Source organism: Mesoplodon bidens (assembly GCF_964165515.1).
Source record: "Mesoplodon bidens genome assembly, chromosome: 6".
NCBI classification, from domain to species: domain Eukaryota; kingdom Metazoa; phylum Chordata; class Mammalia; order Artiodactyla; family Ziphiidae; genus Mesoplodon; species Mesoplodon bidens.
The window spans coordinates 117,557,422-117,585,395 of NC_138162.1; the positions used below are offsets into that span (position 1 = coordinate 117,557,422).

Below are 27,974 nucleotides of genomic sequence, written 5' to 3' on the forward strand. Positions count from 1 at the left end.
TTCAAGGTCACCTTGTTGGGCAGAGGTGGGGATTCTGTCTCTGTCTACACTGCTTTCTGAGGCTAGAAAGAATCTCCCTTTAAAAACAAGGTCCATGGGGCTTCCCTGGTGGCGCAGTGGTTGGGAGTCCACCTGCCGATGCAGGGGACACGGGTTCGTGCCCCGGTCCGGGAGGATCCCACATGCCACAGAGCGGCTGGGCCCGTGAGCCATGGCCGCTGAGCCTGCTCATCTGGAGCCTGTGCTCCGCACCGGGAGAGGCCACAGCAGTGAGAGGCCCGCGTACCGCAAAATAAATAAATAATAAAAACAAGGTCCAAAGTTGTAAACTGTCTTTTACTAACAAGTGGTGGATTGAATGGCTGCATTTTATTTTTGTTCCTTCCTTAGATCTGAGAGAGAGAAAGAGAGAGAGGGAACAACTGTGATTTCACTGGAATATACGTGCAGGGAGCTGTCACTGACTTATGTGAGAAGAGAGTGGAAACCACGTGCCCACAGGAGGCGAAGCAAACAAGAAGGAAGCTTACTTGAGCAGCTGAAGGCCTGGCCACTACACAGCTGTGAAGGTGGGGAGGGCTGGCTCTGAGTACAGGAGGACAGGCCAGCTCCACCTGCCCCCGGAGCCCCTTGGCCATCCCTCCTCCTCGTCTTTAAGAGTCAGGAGGCTTCTACTGTGGGGACAGAGAGCCAGCGAGTCAGACCCAGCGACGCCTGGCCCAGCAGAGAGAAGGGGTGAGACAAGGGGCTGAAGACGGGTGTGGGAATGAAATGGGCGCGTCCTCCGAGTGACGAAAGCCAGCTGTCCCCGTTCAGCTCCCAAATGCTGTCTGCCAAGCACGTCCCTGCCCCGTCCACCCTCAGCCAGGGAAGGAAACGGAATGCTTTTCTTTCTAGAGAAACTCATCAACCTACGAGGAAAGACCTGCAGATGTTGACATTTTGGGTCCTTGCCAAGTCCTAGGTGATGCCTACCAGCTGGCAAACCCCCAGCAACAATAGAGTTTCCAGTCAACGTGTGGGTGCCAATCAGCATGAGACGTTAAAGAAAACCTCAGACATGAAATTTAGCCCAGGTAGAGTTAAAAAAAAAAAAAAAGGAACTTGAGGGAATAGAGAAAATGCAGAAAGTGGGGGTGGGGGACTAAGTTACAACAATGACAGTCACCCCCCAAAAACCTCCAGTGATTAAGAGCTCCAAAGAGATAAAGGTCATTACAGCACACATGACAGGGTAAACTGACAGGATGCCACAGGAAATTTAGAGAACGAGAAGGCAGGCTTGGGAAATGAAAGTACGACAGCAGAAATGACAAATTCAGCAGGAAGCATGGAAGACAAAGGTGAAGAGATCTACAGAAAGTCCAATGGAAACAGGCAAGAAAAGAAAATCAGAACCTCAGCTCTAATGTAGGAGTTGGAAATATCACGATAATACAAGTTTCAGACAGGACGGAGAGAGTGGAAAGGAAATAAAAAAATAATGAGAAAATTTCCAGAATGTATACTCACGAGTTTTCAAACGGAAAGGGCAACTATCCTAGCTAAATATCCTGTACAGTGTCTGAAAAATACTGCATATCACCAAGCAAATTTCAGAGCACCGGGGATAAACAGGAGATTCGACACACCTCCAGAATGAAAAAAATAATACATCACACACACAAAGGGCCAGAAGTAGGTTGGCACTGGACTCCTGTACGTTAGCACTAGAAACTAGAAGAATCTGAAGCAATTTCCTCAAAATTCTTAGGAAAACTCTATCATTCCAAACCAAGCCAAACTGTCATTTCAGCGTGAGGATAAAACAAAAACATTTTTCAGACAAGTAGGGCTTAGAAACCATTGGTCCTTCATGCTATGTGTGAAAGCTACTGGAGGGTTTGCGTCTGGCAACTGAGAGAGGAAAACAAAAAAGTGAGACACATGGCATTTAGGAGCCAGGGAACCAGGAAAGGAGAGAGGTGAAGACACTTCCAGGATGACAGTGAAGCGGGGTTGAGGGGAACAGCTGTGTCCTGAGCGACAGAGCAGCTGGTCAAGAACGGAGGAGAGGATGTGGGGACTCCCCTGCATTTCACACATTTTCATATCAGGACAATGACATGAGAAACACAAGGTTTAATGCACCCCTATGTTCACTGCAGCGCTATTCACAACAGCCAGGACATGGAAGCAACCTAAGTGTCCATCGACAGAGGAATGGATAAAGAAGATGTGGTACATACATATACAATGGAATATTAGCCATAAAAAAGAACGAATAATGCCATTTGCAGCTATGTGGATGGACCTAGAGAGTATCATACTGAGTGAAGTAAGTCAGAGAAAGACAAATACCATATGATACCACTTATGTGTGGAATCTAAAATAGGACACACATGAACTTATTTACAAAACAGAAACAGACTCACAGACATAGAGATGAGACTTGTGGCTGCCAAGGAGAGGGGGAGGCAAGGAATGGGAGATCGGGATTAGCAGATGCAAACTATTATATAGGATGGGTAAACAACAAGGTCCTACTGCACAGCACAGGGAACTATATTCAATATCCTGTGATAAATCATAATGAAAAGAATTCGAAAAAAGAATATATATGTGTATAACTGAATCACTCTGCTGTACAGCAGAAAGGAACACAACATTGTAAATCAACTAGACTTTAAAAAAAAAAAAAAGAAATGCTTAAGAAGATGCTGACTAGCTGCCCTGATGGTCCCAGTGAGACCCGACAAGGATACAGACAGTTCATCATAAAATCAAACCCACGACCGAGACAGGAAAACAGAGTGAGTGAGCCAGAGGGTTATCTTCCAAATGCATCAATAATTCATACTGGGTCACTTATACTTGCACAAAATCTCTGAAATAGTTTCTTTGTGACTTAAGCAATTCTTTATTTTGAAATGTCCCATCAATGCAACATGCCCAGGTTACATAAGTAGCTGCAATTAAGACTTTCTGGAGGAAAAATGCCCAGCACGTGAACTAAGTCTACATGCAGGATGACAGTAACTGCTCTTATCGGAATAAATATCCACCCCGTCACCTGCCTTTGTCAGGCGTGGACCGTCCAGTGCATGGTGGAGACTCTTGGGTATGACTGTGTAGAGTGGTTTTTCATTCCTGTAAATTCCTCGATAATCCCGTTGCACCTTTAGACAGTGTTCTGAGTTCACGCTAATGTCAACATGAACCATGAATGAGCAGACTGCTTCCTAGCACAAGACATGCTCACACCACCAGAAACCATCAACAAAATGAAAAGGCAACCCACCAAATCAGAGAAAATGTTTGCAGATGATATGACCAGTAAAGGGTTAATACCCAAAATATACAAAGAGCTCACACGACTCAACAGTGAAAAAGCAAACAACCCGATGAAAAATGGGCACAGAAGACCTGAAGAGACATTCTTCCTAGGACGACATACAGATGGACGACAGGCACGTGAAAAGATGCTCAACATCGCTAATTATCAGACAAACGCAAATCAAAACCACAGTGAGGTATCACCTCACAACTGTCAGAATGGCCATGATCAAAATGATGACAAATAACAAACGTCGGCGAGGATGTGGAGAAAAGGGGACCCTCGTGCACCGCTGGCGGGAATGTAAACCAGTGCAGCCTCCATGGAAAACAACATGGAGGGTCCTCAAAACTCAAAAACAGAGCTGCCATACGGTCCAGTGATTACACTTCTGGGTATGTATCTTCAGGAAATGAAATCACTATTTTGAAGAGATATCTGCACCCCCATGTTTGTTGCAGCATTATTTATAGTAGCCAAGACATGGACGCAACCTAAGTGTCCACTGACGGATGAACGGACACAGAAGTAAAGATGTTCCCTCTCTCTTTCTCTCCCTCCTCCCACACCTTCCACACACACACAGGAATACTATTCAGCCATAAAAAAGAAGGCAACCCTGCTATTTTCGACAACATGGATGGATCTTGACCGCATTATGCTACATGACAGACCGAGAAAGACAAATACTGTATGATCTCATTTTTATGAGATCTTAAAAAAGAAAGATCCCAAAACAAAAAACTGAACTCATATACCCAGGCACTAGATGGGTGCTTGCCAGAATCTGGGGGTGGTGGGGTAAGTGACATGGGTGGAGGGCCTCAAAAGGTAGAAACGTCCAGTTATAAGATAACTTAAGTTCTGGGGTGTAATGCACTGCATGGTGACTACAGACAGCAACACTGTTGTATATTTCAAAGCTGCTAAGAGAGTGGATTTTTCATGTTCTCATCACAAGGAAAAAAGTTTGTAACTCTGTGAGGTGAGGGGTATTAAACAGACATAGTGTGGTGACCATTTCACAATATACACATATATTGGAAACATGCTGCACACCTTAAATCAATATGGTGTTATATGTCAATTATAGCTCAAGAAAAAAATTCAATAAAAAAGACCCAAAAAGTTGATGTTTATAAATTTCATGTGAAAATAGATCGTGGAGGAAATTTGACACCAGGGGGAAAATGACTCAATGATCTGGGAATAAATCCAGAATACATGACAGATCGCTCATAACCAAGTGGGATGCAGTCAGCTAGAGGGACTTGGTTATTTTCTCATATCACCCTAAATTAGTTTGTTCTAGACTCCGTGGAGGGTACACTGCAGACTTATAAGGACTTGGGAGAAAGAGAGGAATTCAAAACTTTAATGTATCCGTTTATAGATACTCATCGTGTCAGGGCGACTTCTAGTCACTTTTCAGAGGTCAAGCTCTTAAGAAATCAGCCATCCAACTCAGGCCAGGCCCCCACCCAAACCCCCGACACAGACCCGGCCTTGCAGGACCGCCTCCCCGAACACTCCCAACTGGGCGCTGTCTTTGATGCCTCCTGTCTGCCTGGACCCCGCAGCCCCGTCATTCCACTCCAATCCAGGTCTATATGTTTGGGGCCTGAGCTGGGTCCAGGAGGAAGTCTGCCTCGTCACCTGCCTGCATCCATCCCTGCAAGATGGTCAGGTATAAGACAGCAGAGGAGGTGCAGCCTGAGATGCAGAGCAAAGGTTGGACCGGCCAGGTGGGCCCCAGGCTCTAGAATCTGTTTCCGTGGTGCCTTCCCTTGTCCTGACTGAAAGGACCCAGAACAGAGACAGCATTGAAGAGATGAACCTTCCTCATTCCATTCCAATTGTTGTAGGAATTCCAGTTTACTGAGATTGCTTCCTACTGGCACCAAGAGTGCAAAACAGAACTCTGCTGTACAAAAGCAGCCTTTGGCCCTTTGTTATGTGCAAAATAACGACATGTGCATTTCCCTGCAGGTGATACCACGGTGAACACGGGAACAGAGGTCCTCAGCAGAAATCACCTTCTCAAGTAATGGACACTCAGGGGCCATCTAACTGCTTTTAGAAACCTCCCTCTGTCATTTTTTGGTAAAAATTAAAAATTCTGTATTATCTTTCTCTCCACTAAGGCAGCTGTTTAGTATCAGACTGTTACAGTAATGACAAGACCAAACATAATTCTGCTATTTTAAGATAGAATAATTAGAACACACATGAAGTGAAACTCCTGCTGTTATTCTAAAAGATCCCATCGTGAAACCCTCTCCTCTGTGAGAATGCTTTGTGACAGAATAAAAATAAATGTGAACATTTCACATCTGATTTAGAGGACGCCCTTTGAAGAAAACAACCGCTATGAAGGAGAGGCGGATACCAGACAGGAAACACAATCACCCAGAGCGAGACGTCACCCCCGTGACCAAAACTGCTTGCGAGTCCAAGCTACAAACTCCATTTTAGAAACTCCAGAAGACGTTTTTACTTTGCACTGCACTGTACTCAGGCCGTATTTCATAGCTTCTTTTTTCTCTCCTACAAACGGCACTACATGCAATGATACATCCCTGAAACCAGACGGCACAGGAACTATTTTCCAACAAAGAAGGAAACGAGGCCGAGAAAATATATGTGGTCTTTCCAGAAACCTTTCAAAACCTTCACATTTAATGGCAATTACTAGGAAAGCAGAAAGTTTGCAATGATAGCCGAGCCGTATAATTACCCATATTTGACCGATTTATAAACTCCTCTGAGAGAAAGACCAGAGAGCTGGACCTACACTCCTTACGGTCCCTGACATGCAGAGTGAAGTAAAAATATTTGGATAGTATGTTAGTGATTCCACGGTTTTACTAGCTTTGTATCAGAAGGCTCACAGCTGGAGCCCCTCAGAGGCCGCCTACAGAGGATACACCCGCCACTCCATGGACATAAAAAACCAGATCCGCGGGACATTGTTTAACAGAGCCAGGCACAGAGCAAGCGCGCTCCAGGGCTTCGGAGCTGAGCTGGGGCAGAGGAGGGAGCTCTAGCAAACAGTGCGAACGGAGACAGCGACCCTAACTACAGGTTCTTATTTACTAAGGCACTTCCCCGGAACTTCAGGAAAAACCCTGGCAATCGCTGTGTATCCTCCTAACAGCCTTGACAGAAGGAGGTGCCCGGACTTTCCTCGTGGGAACCTCTGCATCCAGGGGTCAGAAGACGTGAGCTTCGTACAGCAAAGTTGGAGGTTCTGATTGCAATTAATTTATAGTTTCCTTTTGAATCATGGAGCAAATTTGTGTGTCCATTTATGCGTGATTATCCAGCCAATGGGTTTCATGAAAATCTACACGTTATCCAATTTGTTTAATATGTACCTTATTCTTAAAACCAAATGAAAGAACATCTAATTCCTTTTGAGTAATGGAGCAAATCTGTGTCTCAGTTTATGCGTGATTATCCAGCCAACATGTTTCATGGAAATCTATTTTATCCAATTCGTTTAACATGTACCTTATTCTTAAAACCAAATGAAAGAATATCTAGTTCCCTGCCACATATGGAAAAGGTTTTCAAAAACCAACATTGATTCCAGTGCTATCCACAAGGTTTGTGTAATCATAACTTTAGTCAAGTAAGGAAACAGTCATTCTTAGGTTTGTTAAGAAAATGAACAGTCTGCTTTTACACATGTAACAGGAGCCAACTCAGATAAAGCTCCCTGGGACTAATGTTTTCACCATTAGGTGATGGCTTCATTTGAATGAAGGACTTACACATTGACAGAGAAAAAGAAATCAATGGTAAAAAAAAAAAAAAAAAAAAAAAAGGGCAAGCTAATGTACTTCAGCATGCAGCAGACAGAAATAAATTCTCTCGTAGTGAAAGTTGTAGACACAAACTAAAACCCAATATATATGGATTACAGACTCATGAGCCTTAGCTCAATTGTTCTTAAACGATTGTTTTCAAATATCAAAATCTAGGAAAGGGGCTTGTTCAGTAAAAACCCAGCTCAAGGTCCTCCTCGGATGGAAGAGGTTAGTAGCTACAGAACGGATCACAGGGCTACAGTGGAAGCAAAGTGAGCAGGGACGAACAGAGAAGTACAAACCATACCAGAAACGGCTCCTTCCACTTCTGACTCCAAAGGCCCTGGACTGCTCTTTGTCAAACACCAGCAGGTGATCCCAAGGGCGCTGTGACATCCTCGCCCTCCCACCGACCTCCTCTGACGCAAACCCAGCCCTCCACCCTCCTCGCGGCCTTCCTTCTCCTCTCGCCCCCAGACCCCTCTCCTACGGGATTATCCGTGGGATTCTTTGTTTCTGCCCAGCATCCCACCTCCTCGGTGTCATCGGAAATGCTTCCGTGTTGACTGGAAGCTGGATTTCCTTGAGGACGTTACCAACCTCAGCGTGGCCTCCTCTGAGCAAGGAGAGTCCTGCGTGGTCCCGGACCCCCAGTGCACGCTTAGCACGGCCCCGCCATCACCCCTGGGCGGCTGCCTCTCCTTCCGTCTCTGCACTCCTGCGTCGCACTCCCTCTCCCCTGCCTGTCACCAACGACCTTGGCCATGTCCTCACCTTGCTGATGGCTTCACTGCTTCGTAGCACGTGGTTTCCTGCCACCCCCTGTGGCCATCGTCCACGTAAATGCTCCTTCTAAAGTGTCCACTTCATCACTACCTGACCGCTTCCCCCACTCCCGTGACCTTGACCTCCACTACCACTGGCCACTCAAACAGACACCGCTGGCATTCCTCTACCACGTGGAAGTTCCTTCTTTCTTAAGGGTTTGAACGTTCAGAGTCTTCTCTGGGGTCACAACTTCTGTTCCCTTTTCTTGTTTTCCCATCTCACCCTCCGAGTCGTTTTCATTCTTGGTGTAATTTCCATTTTCTTGAGTTCGATCTCTTTTCCCCTTAAGCCCTGATCCGGCTTAATCTGCTTCCCTTTATGACCCCACAAGGACACAGCTGGTGGTGCTGGCGTGTGGGGATGCTGTGATATTGCTTCTACCTTCAGAGGGCTGATGATGGCTGAAACCAAGTCCTGAGACCACAGTCACTGAATCCAACGTGGATCAGTCTCTAACTTCCAACGGGTTCTCACCATTTCTACAAAATACACAGCACCGGTCCTGGAACTCCTTATCCTTTCTCACTGCTGTCTTCAGCCTTTTTCTCTCTTCATCTCCCACTAACCACAACTCCGCTCCCGCTTTCGGCAGGAATTTTACTGATCATATTGTTATTTGACGTGGAATCTCAATTTTCCTTCTCGAATCTTTTCTCCCTCACGGATGCTTCTGAGGGGAAAGTCTCATCCTCCTTTCTGTGCAAGGCCTTGTATGGATTATCCGCTAAACATTGGTCTTTAAAGTATTTGGCTTATTTTTGGCCTTAAAATGAAAGGTTATCTTACTCCTATTTTTTTTTAAATTATTTTTTGCTACTCCTGTTACTTTTATCCCAACACCTGAAATGTGCAACTGGAGAAAGGGGTTGGGTTTGGGGGAGCAGAGACAGTGTTTGGGGGGCAGCGTCACCCTGGAATACGGGGCGTTTTCTGGGGACGGTCTTCTCGGATGGGTTGTCGAAGCCCAGATGGGATCCCAAAGCCCCTGACATCTAGGAGGGGGGGGGGTCCGGGCGGGGGGGAGGGGGCAAGAGCTCGCAGGGCCAGAACCTTCTGCGTCCAGCTGTGCTCAGTACGGTGGTCACTGGACCGAGGCTGAATGGAGAAGGACGGATGGGAGAGAGGGTGCCAAGGGCTTATTTCTTTTAAAATAACACTCTGTAGCCATAAAAGTAAGAACCCTTACTGTTGAAAATTCAGTTGGAAAATCAAGTCAACAAGAAAACATAGTCTGCTAAATAGCGCACCACGCAGAGAGCTGTAACATTTGATGTATTTCCTTCTAATACATAACACACATTTTATTTTATTATTTTTGGCCGTGTGGCTTGTGGGATCTTAGTGCCCCGACCAGGGAGTGAACCCGGGCCCACGGCAGTGAAAGCACCGAGTGTTCTAACCACTGGACCACCAGGGAATTCCCACATAATACACATATTAGTTGGCTGAAATAGTTTATTCTTTTTCATAAAATTAGTCTTCAGCTCCATATATCATTTTGCTTCTGGTATTTTTTGCTTAACACTCTGTTGTGAGTACTTGGACAGCAGATTTAGAGCATGATCTCTGGGCATGTAGCTCATACGTGGCTCCCCCTTTAAAAAAATAAAAGGTCTCTACCCAGCAGGGACTACATTTTTCAACTTACTCTGTAATCACCAAAGGGGCCCTCATACGCGCTTAGGCCAGATGAGATGGATACACTGAAGAGAGATTGCATCATCATTTACTCTTTCATGGAAAGCACCCAATATTGGGGATGAATATCTGGCATTTCCTCTGGATGGTTGAGAATTACTTCAAAAATATGCAGATTATCTGTAAGTATTTTCAACTGTATTTTAGACACCAAATAAGGCTACCGGCCATAAGAAGGACTCAAGCTTCTTCAGGAAATGGAATTAACACTTCACACTCACCAAGAGACCAGCCCAGCAGAGCGCTCATATCCTAACGTCCAAGACTGTGACTCTGTCAGACCCAATACTGACACGAGAAAACCAGGAGGAAGGACACATCGAGATGTTATTCCTTCGTGAAAAGCTTTAAGCTTCAGGAAGTTCCTTGACTGGACTCGGCATTCCTGGGAGGGGCTGCCTCAAAGTGATTCAACATCAACACTGTTCCTGCAAAGCCATCATCATATTATATCATGAAGAGTCCACATCCGCGTGGCCAGGTGCTTCAGAATTAGGACCACGGTCCTAAACACATGGATGAGCGTGTGCCTGTGATTTTATAATAACAAATTGAAGAAACTTCTTTCTGCCCTATGTTTTTGTCCTAATATTACTTTGAAAACCCTTCTGGTTCTATACTTTGCTCTTCCACTGTCACTAAATTGCTTCGTTATTTGACTAGACTCAGCAGACAATGAAAATCATTCAACCAGAAATGGAAGCTGGTGCCTGTTAGGTTTTTGGAATCAGAAGCAGAGCGGCTTATCTTCCAAACATCAACCTGGGAAGAGAAGGCATTTGGATTGCACGGAACCTAACCTAGGGACTGGTCATTCCACACGTCCACGTGACGCTGACAGATGTGCAGAATTGTGTGCGTTCCTGCCGGTGTGACCTGAGCAGTACTCGGTCATAAATTACTCAAAGGTGACACCGCTGTCTTCTCCCTCTTTGTGTCTTGGGTGCCAGCGTCACCCAACACTGAAGACACTCATCAGGAGTCAGGGAGTGACACGTGAGCTAGATTTTCAGGACATTTCTGTACATTTTAGGACCTCTTGGGACTTCCCCGGTGGCCCAGTTGGCTAAGACTCCACGCTCCCAACACAGTGGGCCCAGGTTCTATCCCTGGTCCGGGGACTAAATCCCGCATGCCACAACTAAAAGACCCTGCATGCTGCAACTAAAGATCCCACAAGTTGCAACTAAGACCCGGCACGGCCAAATGAATAAATATTTTTTTTATTTTATTTTAAAAGAAGGACCTTTTCACAACTGCTGGGAGAGGTCATCTCTTTGACCTTTGGTTCTTATTTTGACCTCAATTGTTTTGCTTATCGTCTCTTTGTTTTGTGTGTGTTTAGACCTAGCAGGTAAGCCTTTACCTAGGATAGAACCTAAGAGACCGTTGGTATGTGAATGTCAAACAGTCACAGAGTGAGACCTTGAACCCCGACCAGCAGAGGTTCAAAGACGGGAAACGTCCAACTTTCCCGGTTGCACTGACCGAGCCGCACCCGGGCTTGGGCCGCGTCCAACATCAACAGGACGTGAGGCGCAGCCCAGACGCCCTCAGCCCATCGTCCAGCGTCCGCGTCGGATGGGGTGCTGGCATTGCAAGTCCACGTACCTTGAACAGCACTCTGCTTGTCCTCCAGCCAGTGGGGGGTGGACAGGAGAGGGACGGGTCCCTCGTTTTCCCGAATGTCTCATTTTTGTCTACAACGTTTTAAAGCCAGACTTTCATAAAAGGAGAACACGGAAGAAATGAGAAAGGAACTGAAAAGGCTCCCAAGTTAAGTACCCTGGACATCCTTTCCTAATGTGATTCTAGCCAATGGGATTCTGATTCAATCCTTCATCCTCATTCAGCTTAAAGGATAAGGGTGTCAGCTGGGAAGTACTGTCAAGTGGGAAACCTCTGGGACGGGTGGGGTTGGAAAGCAGAAATCCCACAGTACATGTGGGTCCAAGGTAAGCACAGTGAATGGGGCTGCTCGAAATGTGGGAGGCGTTTCTCTTCCTCTTCATGGGTCTGTTCTCGCTTCACTCATTCAAACCTTCCTGAGCGCTCACTGTCTGTCAGGCCGCAGAACCCGGCGGAAGAGCAGTGAAGAGACAGTCAAGGTCCTTCGCTCTAACCGTGCGGGAAAGCAACGCCCAAAGCAACATGCAAGTAAATAAGCAACTATGAGAAATAATTCCGTGCTGTGCAGACAGCAGAGGGCGCGGTTTACTGGGCACGGCTGGGGGCCGCTCTGGACTGGGGGCCCCGGGGGACGTGGCGAGTGGGAAGACCGGCAGCAGCCGCCCCCAGCAGCGGGCAGGACGTGCCGGGCAGCGAACAGTCCAGGCAAGGGAGCCCCTGTGCCCCTCTTAGTGTCCAGGAGCGCGGAGGGGACCACAGGGAGGTCCCAGAGACAGCGAGCCTGGCCCCGCCGAGCCCCTGATGGGAGAGCGGCCCGGCTGCCCCTCCTCTCCTGTGTCTGTCCAGCACCCTCCCCCTTCTCCTCCTCCTCTCACAGGGCTTGTGACCGCTCATCATCACGCACGTGTCAGGGCAGAGCTGCACGAGGTGACACGTAAACCCGACACCTCAGCGGCAGTGACTTTACAGGACCCGCCCCTGTCCTCGAGACCAGCATTGCTGGAATAACCAGCTGTCTCAGGGTGGGAGCAAGAGAAGGGAGCAAGAGAGACGCCAAGGTCTGAGATGTGGCCGCTTTGAGAAGCCTGATTCAGCCTGCAGTCATGTGACCATTTTCAGGTGGGAACTCCTGAGCAGGGAGAGCAGGCAGAGCAGGGAGAACAGGAGCAAAGGCAGAGGCGCCCACACCTCGTGTGGCCGGTGACGCAGCAGGTGACCACGCCGTGAGCACTGCAGGACCGTTCTCCCGTCCAAGGGCCTGGGCTTCGAGGGCCGGGGCATGTGCCTGGCACCGGTTCAGCCGCTGACCCGTCCTGTGTCCAGTGCAGGGACTCACCCACAGCCTCCCCTCTAGCCAGCCCCTCCTGGGTACCTCATCTTGCTTCTTCCACATGACGGAGGACGAATATCAAAGAAGAAAGAAACGGGGTTTGAAAACAGCACGTGGGTCTTTCCACACTGCCTGGCCTAACTGAAGAGATGAGCTTAGTGGGAGAACAGGTCCTGTAAAGCACCTGCTCAACCTGGCTCCAAAGTTTCCCTCCAGGGTTTAATCCTGGAGACCCTGCATACCCATGTCCTCCAGGGGCTATGTTTTGGCAAGAAAAAAGGATTCCTGGGACTTGATTTCCTATTAACAGACAGGGTTGTGTATTTATTTTGAATCTTCGGGCATCACTTGTAGAGAGTGGGCAGCAACAGACCGACTTGGTGAGCCCTGAACAAGGACAATAATATAAAAAATAGTTCACAAAAGCTAGGCGTATGTTCCTTCCTTCCTCTTGTTCTCTGATAAGAGCTATGATTTCAGCAGCACATGGCTTCTTTTCTTCGCACTGCGATGGACGGTGCTGAGGGTCCGACACCGAGTCACACAAACAACTCCCACAGGTCCATTCCTCCCTGGGTGGAGTCTAAGTGCTCCTCCGGCCCATGGTGCGTTGCGTCTGGCACCTGGAACTCACTGAATGGCCCACATCCAATCGCGTTTAACTCACCGCTCAGGGGTGGTGTCTGAGCCAAAGACACTGAGAGATGCAGAAATGGGAGTGGACGTGGATCCCACGACCGTGGGCCGGGAGCACAGATGCAGCTGGAGGCTGGAGGGGCGGCAAGACCCCCAGTGAGGACATCTGTTGGAGGACCCTGCTGCAGAAGGGAATTCAGGACCTTTCTACTGTTTTGTTTCAGTCTGAATTTTTTCCCTTTCCACAATAAATAGTGAGCCATTTGAGAGAAGAAAATGCAAAGAGATTTTCCTTCTGACGATGATAATTTTTCAGGAATCTGACAAATCAAACACCCTTTACAGGTTCATTTATTAAGAGGAAATATTTAAATTCCTATTATTTGTCCCCTCCTAACTGTTTCCTATTGGCTTACCAATGATTCAGATGCATGAAATGCCATAACACTCCCCCAAGTATAAGCCTCTCCTTTTTTAATGAAAAGTAGTAAAATCATGGGCCGATGAAAAGAGATTCAAGTGCACCAGTTTTCCCACTGCCAACCATAAGACTCGAAATTTCATTCTTTCCCCACGTATGCAGGGAAATAGACAGGAAGAGGAATGTTTCTTGGCAGCGACATTAATCATCAACTCCTTGGATGTCATTCTACGTGATTTGCAGATGTCATTCGATGGCATTCCTACCAGTGGATACGACTCCTAAAACAATGAGCAAACCTTTTCGGAAAAGACCACAATAACGGAGAAAGGGTGGAAGACCTCGTACCAAACCCGCGCTGGTGACCTCAAGTCCTTCTGCATCGTTTGAACCGTCACCTCGAGCACGCACTTACTTTGTAATTAAGACAAAATCCAAAAAAGGATTGCAAGTTGTAAGAAAAATTTTAAATGGATATATATTTTGAAAGTGTCAGTCACATATTATTTCCTACCTAGTAACTGACAGGTAATTATACAATACGCAAATCATGAAGTGACGCTCGAAGGATATATTTAAACACATGAAGATTTGAAAAAATGAAAGCAGCAGGAAAACCTGCTACTAGCAATGTTATTTCTAAGCTACCAGGTTGCCCTAAATTTCCACATGAAGGGAATTTAAACACTGAAATCCATTTTCCCTGTATTTTACTTTATACTGAAAACCTGACTAAGCAGCAGGTCATGATGTCACCCTTCAAACCTGTGCTCAAGCTCTTAATAACCACAGCCTCTTAACAACCACCCAAGTGTTCTGCCGGCCTTTGACAGACAACGCCCCACCCTCCCAGAGACACTAACCTCACCCAAAATTCAGCTCAAAGTGGAAGAGCTGTTCAAACTCCTGAGATGAGGAGGGCTGCAAAGGCATGTTAGCAGCCCCTCCTGTTTGCTCTCCTGCAATTTAGACTCACTTCATGAGCTATTAGGGCAGACACACTTCACTGACAGCCCAGCCGGGGCCCCGTCAGTGGACACCCCGCCCTTTCTCCCTCAGGAGGGCAGGTCCCTTTTTTCATTAAAAGCACTGCAAATACATATTCACGATGCAAAGATAAAGGTAGTCAGCAGAGGCAATTCATTCAGCGGGTTGGAGCTACAAGAGTATAAATCTCTTCTAAGGCTGCCACTTCTGAGCTCCTGCGACCTGCCCGGCATCTCAGGCCGCCCGGAGTCTAGGTATGGAACATTCGCTACCGTACACAAACCGAGCAGCCCTGCTGCCCACAGGATGCGGGGTAGTGAAAGAGAGATTTCTGAAACTGCAACACAAGATTGTCAAGGAGTTTACTTTTATAAAATTGCCTGCCCATTTGTTAACTTAAGCCATCTGTCTGGATGATTTGTTACTTGACTAGTCTAATAACACTCATAAAATCGCCTAACAATAAAGTGATGTACGGATATAAGATATTATTCTAACTTGAATACCTTACCTATTCTCACCAATGAGCTGATGGAAGGGAGAACAAAGCAGGCTGTTCAGTACCAGGGAAGCAAAGAGTCACTCCTGTCCTGAAGCCATCCTTCCTCCCCAAATCACAAAGCTCAGACATCACGGGGAAACGCAGGGCGCTTTCCCAGATCCTGGAGAATTCATTCTCAGGGAAATGTGGCCACGTAGACCATGTACACATCTGATGTGACTCTGGCGTTTCCACCGACCTCCATCGGGGCAGTGGTTCGAGGCCTGTTCTGTTACCTGATTCCTCCTCCTGACACTGTGACAGCTCCGATCGTCACCACCCTCCCCGGTGCGGTGCCAACGGAAACAGCGCACGCAAGGTTTATCATCCTAACAAAATAATGGAAACCAAATACGAAGGTGGTAACCGTGGAAACACGCCATCCGTGGATCCCAAAGCCCAGTGGGTCGGGCGGGAAGGGCGCTCTGCCCTCATTCCTTCCCCAGGGTCCACACCCGCCATCTCCATCCTCAGCTTTCAGGCTTCCCGTGCTTATCTGTATCGGATTTCCTTACCGATTCTTAAATGCGAAACACTTGGAAATGCTTTGGAGCCAGCTCAACGTAGTCCCTTCCCATCTCCTCTGGGGGGCTACACCCCTGCATACGTCGGAAGGCTGCACCAGGTGCAGATACTTTCACAGCTGAAACCAGCTACAGTTTTCAGCAAAAGGCAGATTGGACCAAGCTTCTCATTTACCTTCTTTACTTTGGGGTATCATTTACATTTTTGAAGGACCCCGCTTGGTAGCAAAGGTCACAGCAGCCCGGGACAACTCGCCTGCAGGAGAGGCCGCTTGCCCCGTGGTGGAGCCCAGGCAAAACGGTTTCCCTGGCAACAGAGGCCATTCAGCACAAGAACCACAGTGTGATCGAGCCGTACGCGGGTACTCACAGTTTCGGTTTCGCAAGCAGAGGCGGGGGTTCCTTTGTGGGCGACGGCAGGACGGCTGCGCTGGGAAGAGCTTTGCTGCCATCAGCTCTGCCGTTCATCAGTCCACTCACGCCGGGGCCCGGGTGGACGCCGTTGGTTTCCCTCTCCGCGGCGGAATTGAACTGAAGGGCCGCCGGGCTCAGCCCGAACACGGGGCCGGTCACGTGCTGGACCTCAGCTGGTTTCTGTGACGCCAACTCGAAAGAGCCGGTCTCCCAGGTTGGAGGGGGCAGCGGGGAGGGCTGGAAGCGGCCACTGCTGGCCTCTCCGGCCGAGTCATAGCCGCAGGTGTCCATGTTGGCTGAGGGAGGGGACAGGAGGAAGACACCGTGATATACTCATGATCCACAGCCCCTCCCCACCGTCACAGACAGCCTGGGGGCCCAGGGTCCTGTTAGCTGCTGAAGGGGCAATGCTGAGGGGGGCCTGGTTCCCCCAGGCTTGATTTCACTGCACCTGTTTCATTTCCTGAATGGCCCACCAGCTGGGAGACCAGCTACCAATTCATTAACAAATTTCAAACAAGAGCTAAAGATAGAACTTGGTTAAAACACACACACAAACACACACACACACACACACACACACAAACAGCATCAAAAAAAAAAAAAGACAGCACAAACAGTATCAACTAATGATGCTTTGCCTTCTTGCATTTCAGCCCATGGATCCGACGGAACATCCTACCTGAGCTTTGCTGACGTCAGCATAGGCTACAGAGGTTTTCTGTGCTGGGCAATGGGTATTCACTCATTCACTCATTCACTCATCCATCATAAAGCCAAGTGAAGCTCTGAGTCTAAGGGAAATGTCTTACAATCTCACGGATAATTTTTTCCAGTTCACATGACTGACACCAGCTGTAACTTGGTACAAAAGAAAGTTTTGCTTGTTACTGTCAATGGCCTGAACGCATCTTAAAGAGTATCTTTGTATTCCCTGCCTTGCCCAGAGTCCAGCAGAGCTCCAAAAAATGCCTACTGAGGTGAACAGAAAGCCCAAAAATAGCTCTTATGTTTGGCCTAGAGCAGATTTATCCCCGAGGAAAATGGGAAATACTGCATGTTAATTTCTGCCATGTGGACGTGGAGCCCGGAGTTTTGGCCACGTGGTTGGAGCACTGCACTCTTGCTGTGGCCATTTGCTGGGACCGTCTTCAACTCAAAATCAAAATACTGGGATCCTCCCTGGAGCTCTGATCATGACCCCGGAGTTTCCTGTTAACACTTAGAGCCCTCATTCCTATCAACTGGTGTCCCGTTAAGGTGAACTTTACGTTTCTTCTCTTAATGAAGATGAAAAAGCACTAATTCCCCACTACAGCCCTCAACTGGTTTTGTCTGTGTCTCTGCCGCCCCCTAGCACGAGTTCCCCCTGTTCTAGAGAAATCTAGGTGCAAATTCGGCTGCGTCTTCACTGCCTCCTAACCATGGTGCCCCATACTGGGCTTGGCCAAAGAGGTATTTTAAAAACCATTGTAAAATAAACAAAAGAAATAAGGCAGTAAAGACCAGGTAAAGCTAATTAATAATAGTAGAAAACAGTTAACTAAAGGTCAAAGAAATAAAGGAAAAGAACTGTTTCAGGTTGCTCTCCCTAGCAGTAAGTTTCTGAGTTTAAAAAACTGCCCAGATATTTCTGAATGTTGGTTTTAGTAATAAGATACATTCCTTTAGTTTTTCATAGGCGTCCAGTCTCAATGAAATCTGGTCTCTAAGATCTTTACAGCTTCTCTAGGTTTATCTAGCGGGTTAGACAATGACTGATGTGCGCCAGTATCTCCAGACCCCGTCGACATTGGTGTGAGCATAGCTCCGGGCCAGCAGGAGGCCCTTGGGCAGCCATCGCACTGTTTCCAAGACCAAGATCCCAAGACGGAAGGAGGGGCCCCACATGTGTTTCGCTGCTACATCATCACCTTCGTGCATTCATCTCCGCTTCCCCTCCCCCTCTCCCACCCCAGCCTTTTGTTTCGTGATGAAACCCCGGTTGTGAGGATGGCCCCCGGGGCAAAGCATTCCTGGCGGCTGAGCTGTCCTCCGGGTGGGGACCCGCATACCTGAGGTGACCACCAGCTGGGCGGTGCTGCTCGCTGCCCCGTAGCCGTTGCTCGCCGAGCACGTGAAGATCCCGGCGTCCTCGGGGAGCGCCTCTGCTATGACGAGCGTGCAGATCTCCTCTGGGAGGAAGAGAACGAGGAACTCATCAGAGGGCGGCCACAAAGGCGCCCCGGAGAAGCCAGGCCCTCTGCCTTTCCAAAACAAGCAAATTCAGTAACAATTATTAGAGGGCCACTTTACGAAGTGGTCACAAGAGAATCTCTCGACATTTAATTTAGCCGTTCAACCTAGTGGCAAAAGCTTTGGAGTAGGACTCACTCTGGCGATTTTTCATCAGCCCTGGTTTCCTCACCTCTATAACAGGGATAACATACACCTCATGAGTGTATCTGTGTAGAGGACACGAGAAGTTTGCAAAGGGTGTGCCTCTGTGCTAGGCACGTGGAAGATGCCAGCTCCTGCCTCGTTTGCTTGATGGTCACGGAAGGCCTTTCAACTACAGTGTAGCTGCTCAACTGAAAAGCCACTGGTGGGGAAAATTGAGCTTCTCTGAAAAGCTGACAATGGGAAAAAAAGAACGTGGAAGTGTTTGACTGCAGACAATTATTCTGGAAACCACTGTCACACGGTGCGGCCACGTCCTGTAGCATGCAAAGCCCGGACGCCGGGACCAGCTGCCGGGGCGTGAATGCGGGCGCTGCCCCACGGGGCTTTGGTCCACCTCCCCAAACTTCAGTGCCCTCACCTAGAAGGTGGAGATAATAAGAGAACCTGCCTTTTAGGATTTGTATGAATCATGACTCATAAATCAACCGTCACAGGGTTACTGTGAGGGGTGATGGTGGTAACCATGACAACAGCTGAGGGCTACGGAAGCCCTTCTCGGGCACTAGGGGACACTACCAGCACTGGATACAGATGAATTTAGATTTAACCCTCGTGTCAGCCTTATGAGTTACGTTTACTACGCTTAGCCTGCCTTACAGACAGGAAAGCTGAAGCACAGTGAGGCTGATTGATTTACCCAAAGTCACGCAGCTCGAGTGGCAACTTGAACCAAGACGAGCTCCAGACTCCACGCTCCTCACGACCATCTATTCTTGTGACACGATACACAGTGTGCTTAGGGCGCTGCCGGGCGCATGCTAAATGCTTTGTCGTTAGGAACTGTCAGCTGTTCCATTAAGAAGAAGCTCGATCTAGAATGTATTAGCTATTTCTAATTAATTAATTAATGTATGTACGTATGTACTATTATGGGAGTGCATTAACTATTTTTAAATTCAATGATTATCCATATTGTACGAGTAACATAAGATGATTGCGTTGGTAAATGTTAAGAAAAGTCATATACTTCTGATTCCCACAGAGCCTGTCGATTATTCGCACATTACGTGGGCCACGTGAGACTCTGTACCATAGATTTTTTGCAGGAATGGCTGCAGTTACCCCCTCCTGCATCCAGGCCCCGCTGCAATGGGACTCTGCAGCCCCATTCCCTTCCCCAGCCCTGGATTCCGGCTGGCCTGACGGCTGTTTTAACCATGAAAGCGGTGGGAGTGATGTCTGCTCTGAGTCGAAGCCTCAGGTCCCCTGTCGCCCTGCTCCATCTCTGGGAGCCTGGCTGAACCCCTTAGGGATGGAGGCCGTGGGGCTGGAGAAAGGGGCCCCTGAGCAGAGATGGGCCACTACAACTGAGACCACCCGGCTCATCCCTGCCAACCTGGAGGCCAGCCACAGTCCGTGGAGTGAGCCCACCTGGGCGGGCCAAGTCTGGTGCCCCACTGGGGCTAAGCTGAGCGGCTGACCCTCAGGATTAGGGACATGGGTGGTCGCCACCTGGAGCCACCGATGTTTGGGCGGCCGTGCTTTCAAGAGCCGATAGACCAGGACGTGGGCAACACTTCTCTTCCAAGCTCTTTCTCTAACAGCCCTGAGGGCAAGCTTTTCAGAATTTAGAGGAATGCGTCTCCCCTGGAGTCAAACATCAGTCATGAAAATTAGCAAACTTGCCCTCAAACCTATTTTATGCTTTAAACACTGGGAGGGCAAAGTGCTCACTGTGGGTAAAAGTCCTACCTTCTAATACAAACATTTTTAACTATTAAAATTACATGTCAATTTTTTTTTTTTTTTTTTTTTTTTTTTTTTTTTTTTTTTCTTTTTTTTTTGCGGTATGCGGGCCTCTCACTGTTGTGGCCTCTCCCGTTGCGGAGCACAGGCTCCGGATGCGCAGGCCCAGCGGCCATGGCTCACGGGCCCAGCCGCTCCGCGGCATATGGGATCCTCCCAGACCGGGGCACGAACCCGCATCCCCTGCATCGGCAGGCGGACTCTCAACCACTGCGCCACCAGGGAGGCCCTACATGTCAATTTTTAAATACCAGTAAAAGTCATAAACGCAAAGGTGAACCAATTAAACGATAAATAAAATGAAAGTGAGTCTTCCTTTATGTCCCAAGAGAGCTTGTGGGCACTGATTTCAATTACAAGATAGACTGAGTTCTTAATAATGCGTTGCCTTGTTTCAAACAAACAAAATTATTTTCTCTTTTTGAAAGAATGGTATCCTTGAAGACTTCCTGTGCTAGAAATAGTGGGAAAATTCTGGTTACTACACATTTTCTCTTCGATTTTATTTTAAACTAGTGGTGGTTGCCACCCACTTTCATGGGTCATGATCCACAGTTTAAAAACACTGCGCTGTCGGACCCACCCGAGTTCCTGGCTCAGAAAACATCAAGGAATCCTGCTGAGCTGTTTGGCATATTAAGAAAAGAGTCTGGGCTTCCCTGGTGGCGCAGTGGTTGAGAGTCCGCCTGCCAATGCAGGGGACGCGGGTTCGTGCCCCGGTCCGGGAGGATCCCACATGCCGCGGAGTGGCTGGGCCCGTGGGCCATGGCCACTGAGCCTGTGCGTCCGGAGCCTGTGCTCCTCAACAGGAGAGGCCACAGCAGTGAGATGCCCGCGTACCGCAAAAAAAAAAAAAAAAAAAAAAAAAAAAGAAAAGAGTCTGCAGGTAAAGGCATGAGATACTTTGTTTTTTAATTTTTAAAAAAATTTTGGCTGCGTTGGGTCTTCGTTGCTGCGCGTGGGCTTTCTCTAGTTGCAGTGAGAGGGGGCTACTCTTTGTTGCGGTGCGCAGGCTTCTCATTGCAGTGGCTTCTCTCGTTGTGGAGCACAGGCTCTAGGCGCGCGGGCTTCGGTAGTTCACACACACGGGCTCAGTAGTTGTGGCTCGCAGGCTCAGTAGTTGTGGCTCGCGGGCTCTAGAGCGCAGACTCAGTAGTTGTGGCGCACGGGCTTGGTTGCTCCATGGCATGTGGGATCTTCCTGGACCAGGGCTCGAACATGTGTCCCCTGCACCGGCAAGTGGATTCTTAACCACTGCGCCACCGGGGAAGTCCCAAGGCTTGAATACATTTAAAGCACACAATTATTACTGATAAAAAGGCTCATTACTGATAAAAAGGCTCACTGAACAGAAGGAAAACGACAGGATGACAGAGAGTGTGAAGGAAGGTACCCTGTGTGTTTCTGAGTGTACTGCATACAGTTCAAGGCTTCTCAATCAAAGAGGAATAAAGTGTGGAAATAATTCAAGTCAGAGCTTCACATAAGATGAATCATTGGGAAAGTGAGATGCATCTGGAAAGGCAACGGGGACTGGGAATTTTAAATTGAATACATATGGTTACGAGATGAGTTAGAAGTGTCCTTAACCAGAGGAGGGTCAATAAAGCACAGGATATTACAGCTGAAAGGGACTGTATGTGGACCAGCCCAAGTTGCTCATTTCTTCAAGTGAGGTCTAAGGTCCAAAGGGATCCTCTCAAGGTCACGGTTAATCAATGTTGAGGCCAAAATGCTGACGGTCACACCCCGTCCCCCACAAGCTCCTTCCTCCTAGAGGACAAGGCCTCTTAGCTGTTCTGCATTTTTTCCTGGTCCAGGACATGAGGAACCCAATGTGAAATGAAGTAATAAAAGCTTTAAGATGGGAAACAAGGAGTTTCCTGGATCTGAACACTCTCACTATCCAAGTAACTCACTAGAAACCCATCTGCCCAAGTAGGTGGGCTGTGTGTCCTCCAATATACGAGATACACTGGAAGGATACAAGCCCAGTCCAGAGGACACTGTCATGTGGCCATGACGGTGGGAGAAGAAATGAACTGCCCAGCCTGTCGAGATTTGGGGAAAACCACCCCCATCCTGGCTGTCCTCTGGGAGATGGGCTCCGTCTTAGAGGGTGCTGTTGGGAGCCTGGGGCCGTCAGCTGCCGTGGCCGACCCCTCCCTCCCTGCACTGTCCTCCCAGGGCTGAGGCTCCTGAACGGCCTTCTCTCAGCCTGGAAAGATGGACTTTCTGGAGACACAGAGAACCGCCCCTGTTCTCAATGCCCGAGAACACTTTCCCCGTAAACACTGTGTTCACACTTAATACAGTTCTGTGCCCTGAACCTACATTTTACATCAGGATAAAATCTTAGCCAGCAGGGATAACAGAAAGTGGCTTTGGAGTGATGATCTGGCCAACTCTTAGAGTGTCTTCTTATGTTATCTACAATTTTGATTTTTTTTTTTAAGTTATGCCATTTTAAGAAAAGCTGAGCTTGTTTATACAGTTGCGCCTTCTCCTCCAGAGGGCCCTTTTGAGAATGAAAAGATTGCATGTTTCAAACCTGACTGAACTAACTTCATTTTCTATGAATTTTCAGGAACACTTCTATTGCATACAATGAGGCAGATTCACACATAGAGCTGATGACCGACTGGACAGTCTACATATGGAAGAAAAAAATAAGAATAAAAAAGCATTGGCAAGTTCTTTCGGTGATCTTCGGACATCGCTATGTCTCGGGGACTTTTACCAGATAAAACATTAGTCCAGTGCCCTAAAAGTTGTTCAGCTTTGCCTCTCTTGGAAAATTTCATCCACAAGTGACAAGAGGCTCACATTTTGCTGAGAGAAAGGAGCGTCTCAGCTTGGCTCTGACATTACAGGGATGAAGAAAGCCAGCAGGACGGGAGATGAGCCCAGCTGCAGCACCGAATATTCATCCAGTAACATCTTATTCGAACAAAGACTTAAGATATCTGTGAAGTACATTTTGGTGAGGGATGGGGATCAGGAAGCGACTGCTTGTCTCAAATAAAGGGAATTAGAGGCTCACTTATGTTTATTAAAAAACTGTCCTTTAAAGAACGCAAAAATTTAAAGTTATTAATAAGTCTAAGCACAATCCTTTTTAATCCAATTTTCCTAACTGGTGACTTTTGATTTGAGGGCATATAATAACGTAGTAAATTGGAAACCATTTTTGCTGATGGTAAATTCTACTTTCTAAAGTTACCTAAAAATTACTTAATCACATAAATATCTCTCAGAGGTTAACCCCAAATTTCATTCAAGTTCTTGGACATGCTGAACTCTTGGTTAACTACAAACAAAACCATTTTGTTTGCAGAAACATAAAATGATGAAGCAGCAAGGATAATATTACTAAGTCCCCTGGGTAATGAGGGAACACTTTCATAAATGTCTTCCTTCACAGGTTTTTTCCCCCCCTTTGGGGGCCAGCCTAACTTAAAAAAAAAAAATCCAGCTTTTACCTTCCAAACCACATGGTTTGGCTAACACAACTAATAAAAAAGGACTCTGGGCTAAAATCAGCCAGGTGAGATTCAGTGTGGGTAGCTGTTAAGGCTTGTATAAATTTTTATAAAGGAATTTTAAACACTTCAAACTGTATCATATAGAGAGAAAGATATTTAAAATGCACAGTTTAAGACTCATGGACACAGAGAACACACTTGTTGCCAAAGAGGAGGGGGCTGGGGGAGGGATGGACTGGGAGTTTGGGGTTCACAGACACAAACTAGTACATATAGGATGGATAAACAACAATGTCCTACTGTAGAGCACAGGGAACTATATTCAATATGCTGAGATAAACCATAATGGAAAAGGATATGAAAAAGACTATATATATATATGTATAACTGACTCGCTTTGCTGTACAGCAGAAATTAACACATTATAGATCAACTATGCTTCAATAAAAAATTTTTTTAATAAAAATGCACAGTTTAAGGAGTAACAATGAAATGAAGCCCTGCATACCCATCAATAAGTCTAAGCAATAAAAGATGAGCAATACTGTACAATGCCCCATATGCCCTCCCCAGCTGAATCTTCCTTCCCCTTTAGAGATAATCACTCCTTTGATTTTCCTTATATGTTTACCACATATATATGTATCCTTCAAAAATGTGTTCTTTAGTTTTTGTTTTATTTTAATTTTTAAATAATTTTTGTTAGAGTATAGTTGATTCACAATGTTGTGTTAGTTTCTGCTGTACAGCAAGTGAATCAGTTATACATCTACATGTATCCACTCTTTTAGATTCTTTTCCCACATAGGCCATTACAGAGTATTGAGTAGAGTTCCCTGTGCTATACAATAGGTCCTTATTAGTCAATTATTTTATACATAGTAGTGTGTATATGTCAATCCCAATCTCCCGTATTATCCCTTCCCCTCTTACCTCCTGGTAACCATAAGTTTTCTACATCCATGACTCTATTTCTGTTTTGTAAATAGGTTCATTTGTACCATTTCTTTAGATTCCATGTATAAGTGATATCCTATGATATTTGTCTTTTTCTGTCTGACTTACTTCACTTAGTTTTTAAATGCTGACTAACAAGTATTTATCTTGTTGTGTAAAGAAAAGGCCACCTATAGCCTCTTCAATAAGTGGTGCTGGGAAAACTGGACAGCTACATGTAAAAGAATGAAATTAGAACACTCCCTAACACCACACACAAAAATACACTGAAAATGGATTAAAGATCTAAATGTACGGCCAGACACTATCAAACTCTTAGAGGAAACCATAGGCAGAACACTCTGTGACATAAATCACAGCAAGATCCTTTTGGACCCACCTCCTAGAGAAATGGAAATAAAAAAAAAATAAAGAAATGGGACCTAATGAAACTTCAAAGCTTTTGCACAGCAAAGGAAACCATAAACAAGACGAAAAGACAACCTGCAGAATGGGAGAAAATATTTGCAAATGAAGCAACTGACAAAGGATTAATCTCCAAAATTTACAAGCAGCTCATGCAGCTCAATAGCAAAAAAAAAACCCAATCCAAAAATGGGCAGAAAACCTAAGTAGACATTTCTCCAAAGAAGATATACAGATTGCCAACAAACACATAAAGGGATGCTCAATATCACTAATCAGTAGAGAAATGCAAATCAAAACTACAGGGCTGGGCTTCCCTGGTGGCGCAGTGGTTGAGAGTCTGCCTGCTAATGCAGGGGACACAGGTTCGAGCCCTGGTCTGGGAGGATCCCACATGCCGAGGAGCAGCTAGGCCCGTGAGCCACAACTGCTGAGCCTGCGCGTCTGGAGCCTGTGCTCTGCAACGGGAGAGGCCGCCATGGTGAGAGGCCCGCGCGCCGTGATGCAGAGTGGCCCCCGCTTGCCACAACTGGAGAAAGCCCTCGCACAGAAACGAAGACACAACACAGCAAAAATAAATAAATTAATTAATAATAAAAAAAAAAATTTAAAGACACAGAAGGAAATTAAAACCTCTCATAATCACTTGTTAATATTTAAAAAAAAAAAAAAAACTACAGGGCTTCCCTGGTGGCGCAGTGGTTGAGAGTCCGCCTGCCGATGCAGGGGACACGCGTTCGTGCCACGGTCCGGGAAGATCCCACATGCCGCGGAGCGGCTGGGCCTGTGAGCCATGGCCGCTGAGCCTGCGCGTCCGGAGCCTGTGCTCTGCAACGGGAGAGGCCACAACAGTGAGAGGCCCGCGTAACACACACACAAAAAAACTACAATGAAGGGGCTTCCCTGGTGGCGCAGTGGTTGAGAGTCCGCCTGCCGATGCAAGGGACACAGGTTTGTGCCCCAGTCCGGGAAGATCCCACATGCCACGAAGCGGCTGGGCCCGTGTGCCATGGTTGCTGAGCCTGCGCGTCCGGAGCCTGTGCTCCGCGACGGGAGAGGCCACAACAGTGAGAGGCCCACGTACCGAAAAAAAAAAAAAAAAACTACGATGAGGTATCACCTCACACCAGTCAGAACAGCCATCATCAAAAAATCTACAAACAATAAATGCTGGAGAGGGTGTGGAGAAAAGGGAACCCTCTTGCACTGTTGGTGGGAATGTAAATTGATACAGCCACTATGGAGAACAGTATGGAGGTTCCTTATAAAACTAAAAATAGAATTACCATACAACCCAGCAATCCCACTACTGGGCACATATCATGAGAAAATCATAATTCTAAAACACATGTTCATTGCAGCTCTATTTACAATAGCCAGGACATGGAAGCAACCTAAGTATCCATCAACAGATGAATGGATAAAGAAGATGTGGCACATATATACAATGGAATATTACTCAGCCATACAAAGAAACGAAATTGAGTTATTTGTAGTGAGGTGGATGGACCTAGAGTCTGTCATACAGAGTGAAATAAGTCAGAAAGAGAAAAACAAATACCGTATGCTAATACATATAAATGGAATCTAAAAAGGAAAAAAAAAAGTGGTTCTGAAGAACCTATGGGCAGGACAGAAATAAAGACGCAGACGTAGAGAATGGACTTGAGGACACAGGGAGGGGGAAGGGTAAGCTGGGACAAAGTGCGAGAGTGGCATGGACATATATACACTACCAAACGTAAAACAGATAGCTAGTGGGAAGCAGCTGCATAGCACAGGGAGATCAGCTCGGTGCTTTGTGACCACCTAGAGGGGTGGGATAGGGAGGGTGGGAGGGAGACGAAAGAGGGAGGGGATATACGTATGCATATAGCTGATTCACTTTGTTATACAGCAGAAACTAACACACCATTGTAAAGCAACTATACTCCAATAAAGATGCTAAAAAAAACAAAAAAAAAGGCCACCTTCCCACTGTCAGAAAAAAGTTCAACTTCCCTAGACTTTTACCAAAGCCCTCAAGGGTAAGGGGTGGGCAAGGCCATGGGGTTTCCTGGGAAATCTGGGGCTCCCGGAGATGGGTCGGTGGGTACCTGGAGGGGCTAAGCATGGGCAGGAATTGGACAGCTGGAAGGAATCACTGGTGGTGTCTGTCTCCCCGAAATCTCTCTTTTTAAGGTCAACATGGCCAACTTCCAGATCTCAGCACTGGGTCAAATCAGAGCACTTCCGTGGGTGGTAACAGTGTTCCCCACTGACCTGGCAGGCAGTGTGACAGGCCGGGCCAAGCAGAGATGCGACCTGGGGTCAGCTCACCCGCAACCGTCTGTTGTCAGGGCAGGAGATAGGCGGCGGCCCTGAGCTCTCAGGGATGAATGCCTTGCCGTGTCCGTCCTTGCCACACATCGATGTGTAGCTGTGCCTTCCAGGGACCCCGGCCTCTGGCTGCATTTGCTGGCATGCTCCTGTCCTCACATCTTGCCGTGGCCGGTGAATTCTCTCGCTGCAGGGAGCACACCCTACAGACAAGCTGTGGAGGAAAATCCCTGAGACCCTGCAACTCTGAAAAATCTTGACCGCATCTCCTTATGGAGTTGTAGGTCCTTTTACACCAGAACCTGGAAGGCGTTGCTTCGCTGTCTGTGTGCCTAGTAAGCCTGCTGAGAAGTCCTCGGTCAGTCTGATACTGTTAGTTTGCTGTGACCTGGTGCTTCCTCTCCGGACCCGGGGAGAATCGTGGCCTCGTCCTGGATGTTGTGAATTTCACAGCGGTGCACGCTGCTGTCAGTGTGTTTTCAT

General features: G+C 47.2%; 1 protein-coding gene across 1 annotated transcript in view; it reads right to left on the reverse strand.

Annotated features, from left to right (window-relative positions):
- The window catches only part of PALLD (palladin, cytoskeletal associated protein), a gene marked incomplete at its 5' end in the record, with an annotated part of 388,664 nt that overhangs the window by 182,437 nt on the left and 178,253 nt on the right, over positions 1-27,974 (reverse strand). The window contains 2 exons of the mRNA XM_081237212.1: positions 16,094-16,433; positions 18,192-18,311. Of these exons, the coding sequence (XP_081093338.1) occupies positions 16,094-16,433; positions 18,192-18,311 (460 nt within the window). The remainder of the gene's footprint in view (positions 1-16,093; positions 16,434-18,191; positions 18,312-27,974) is intronic.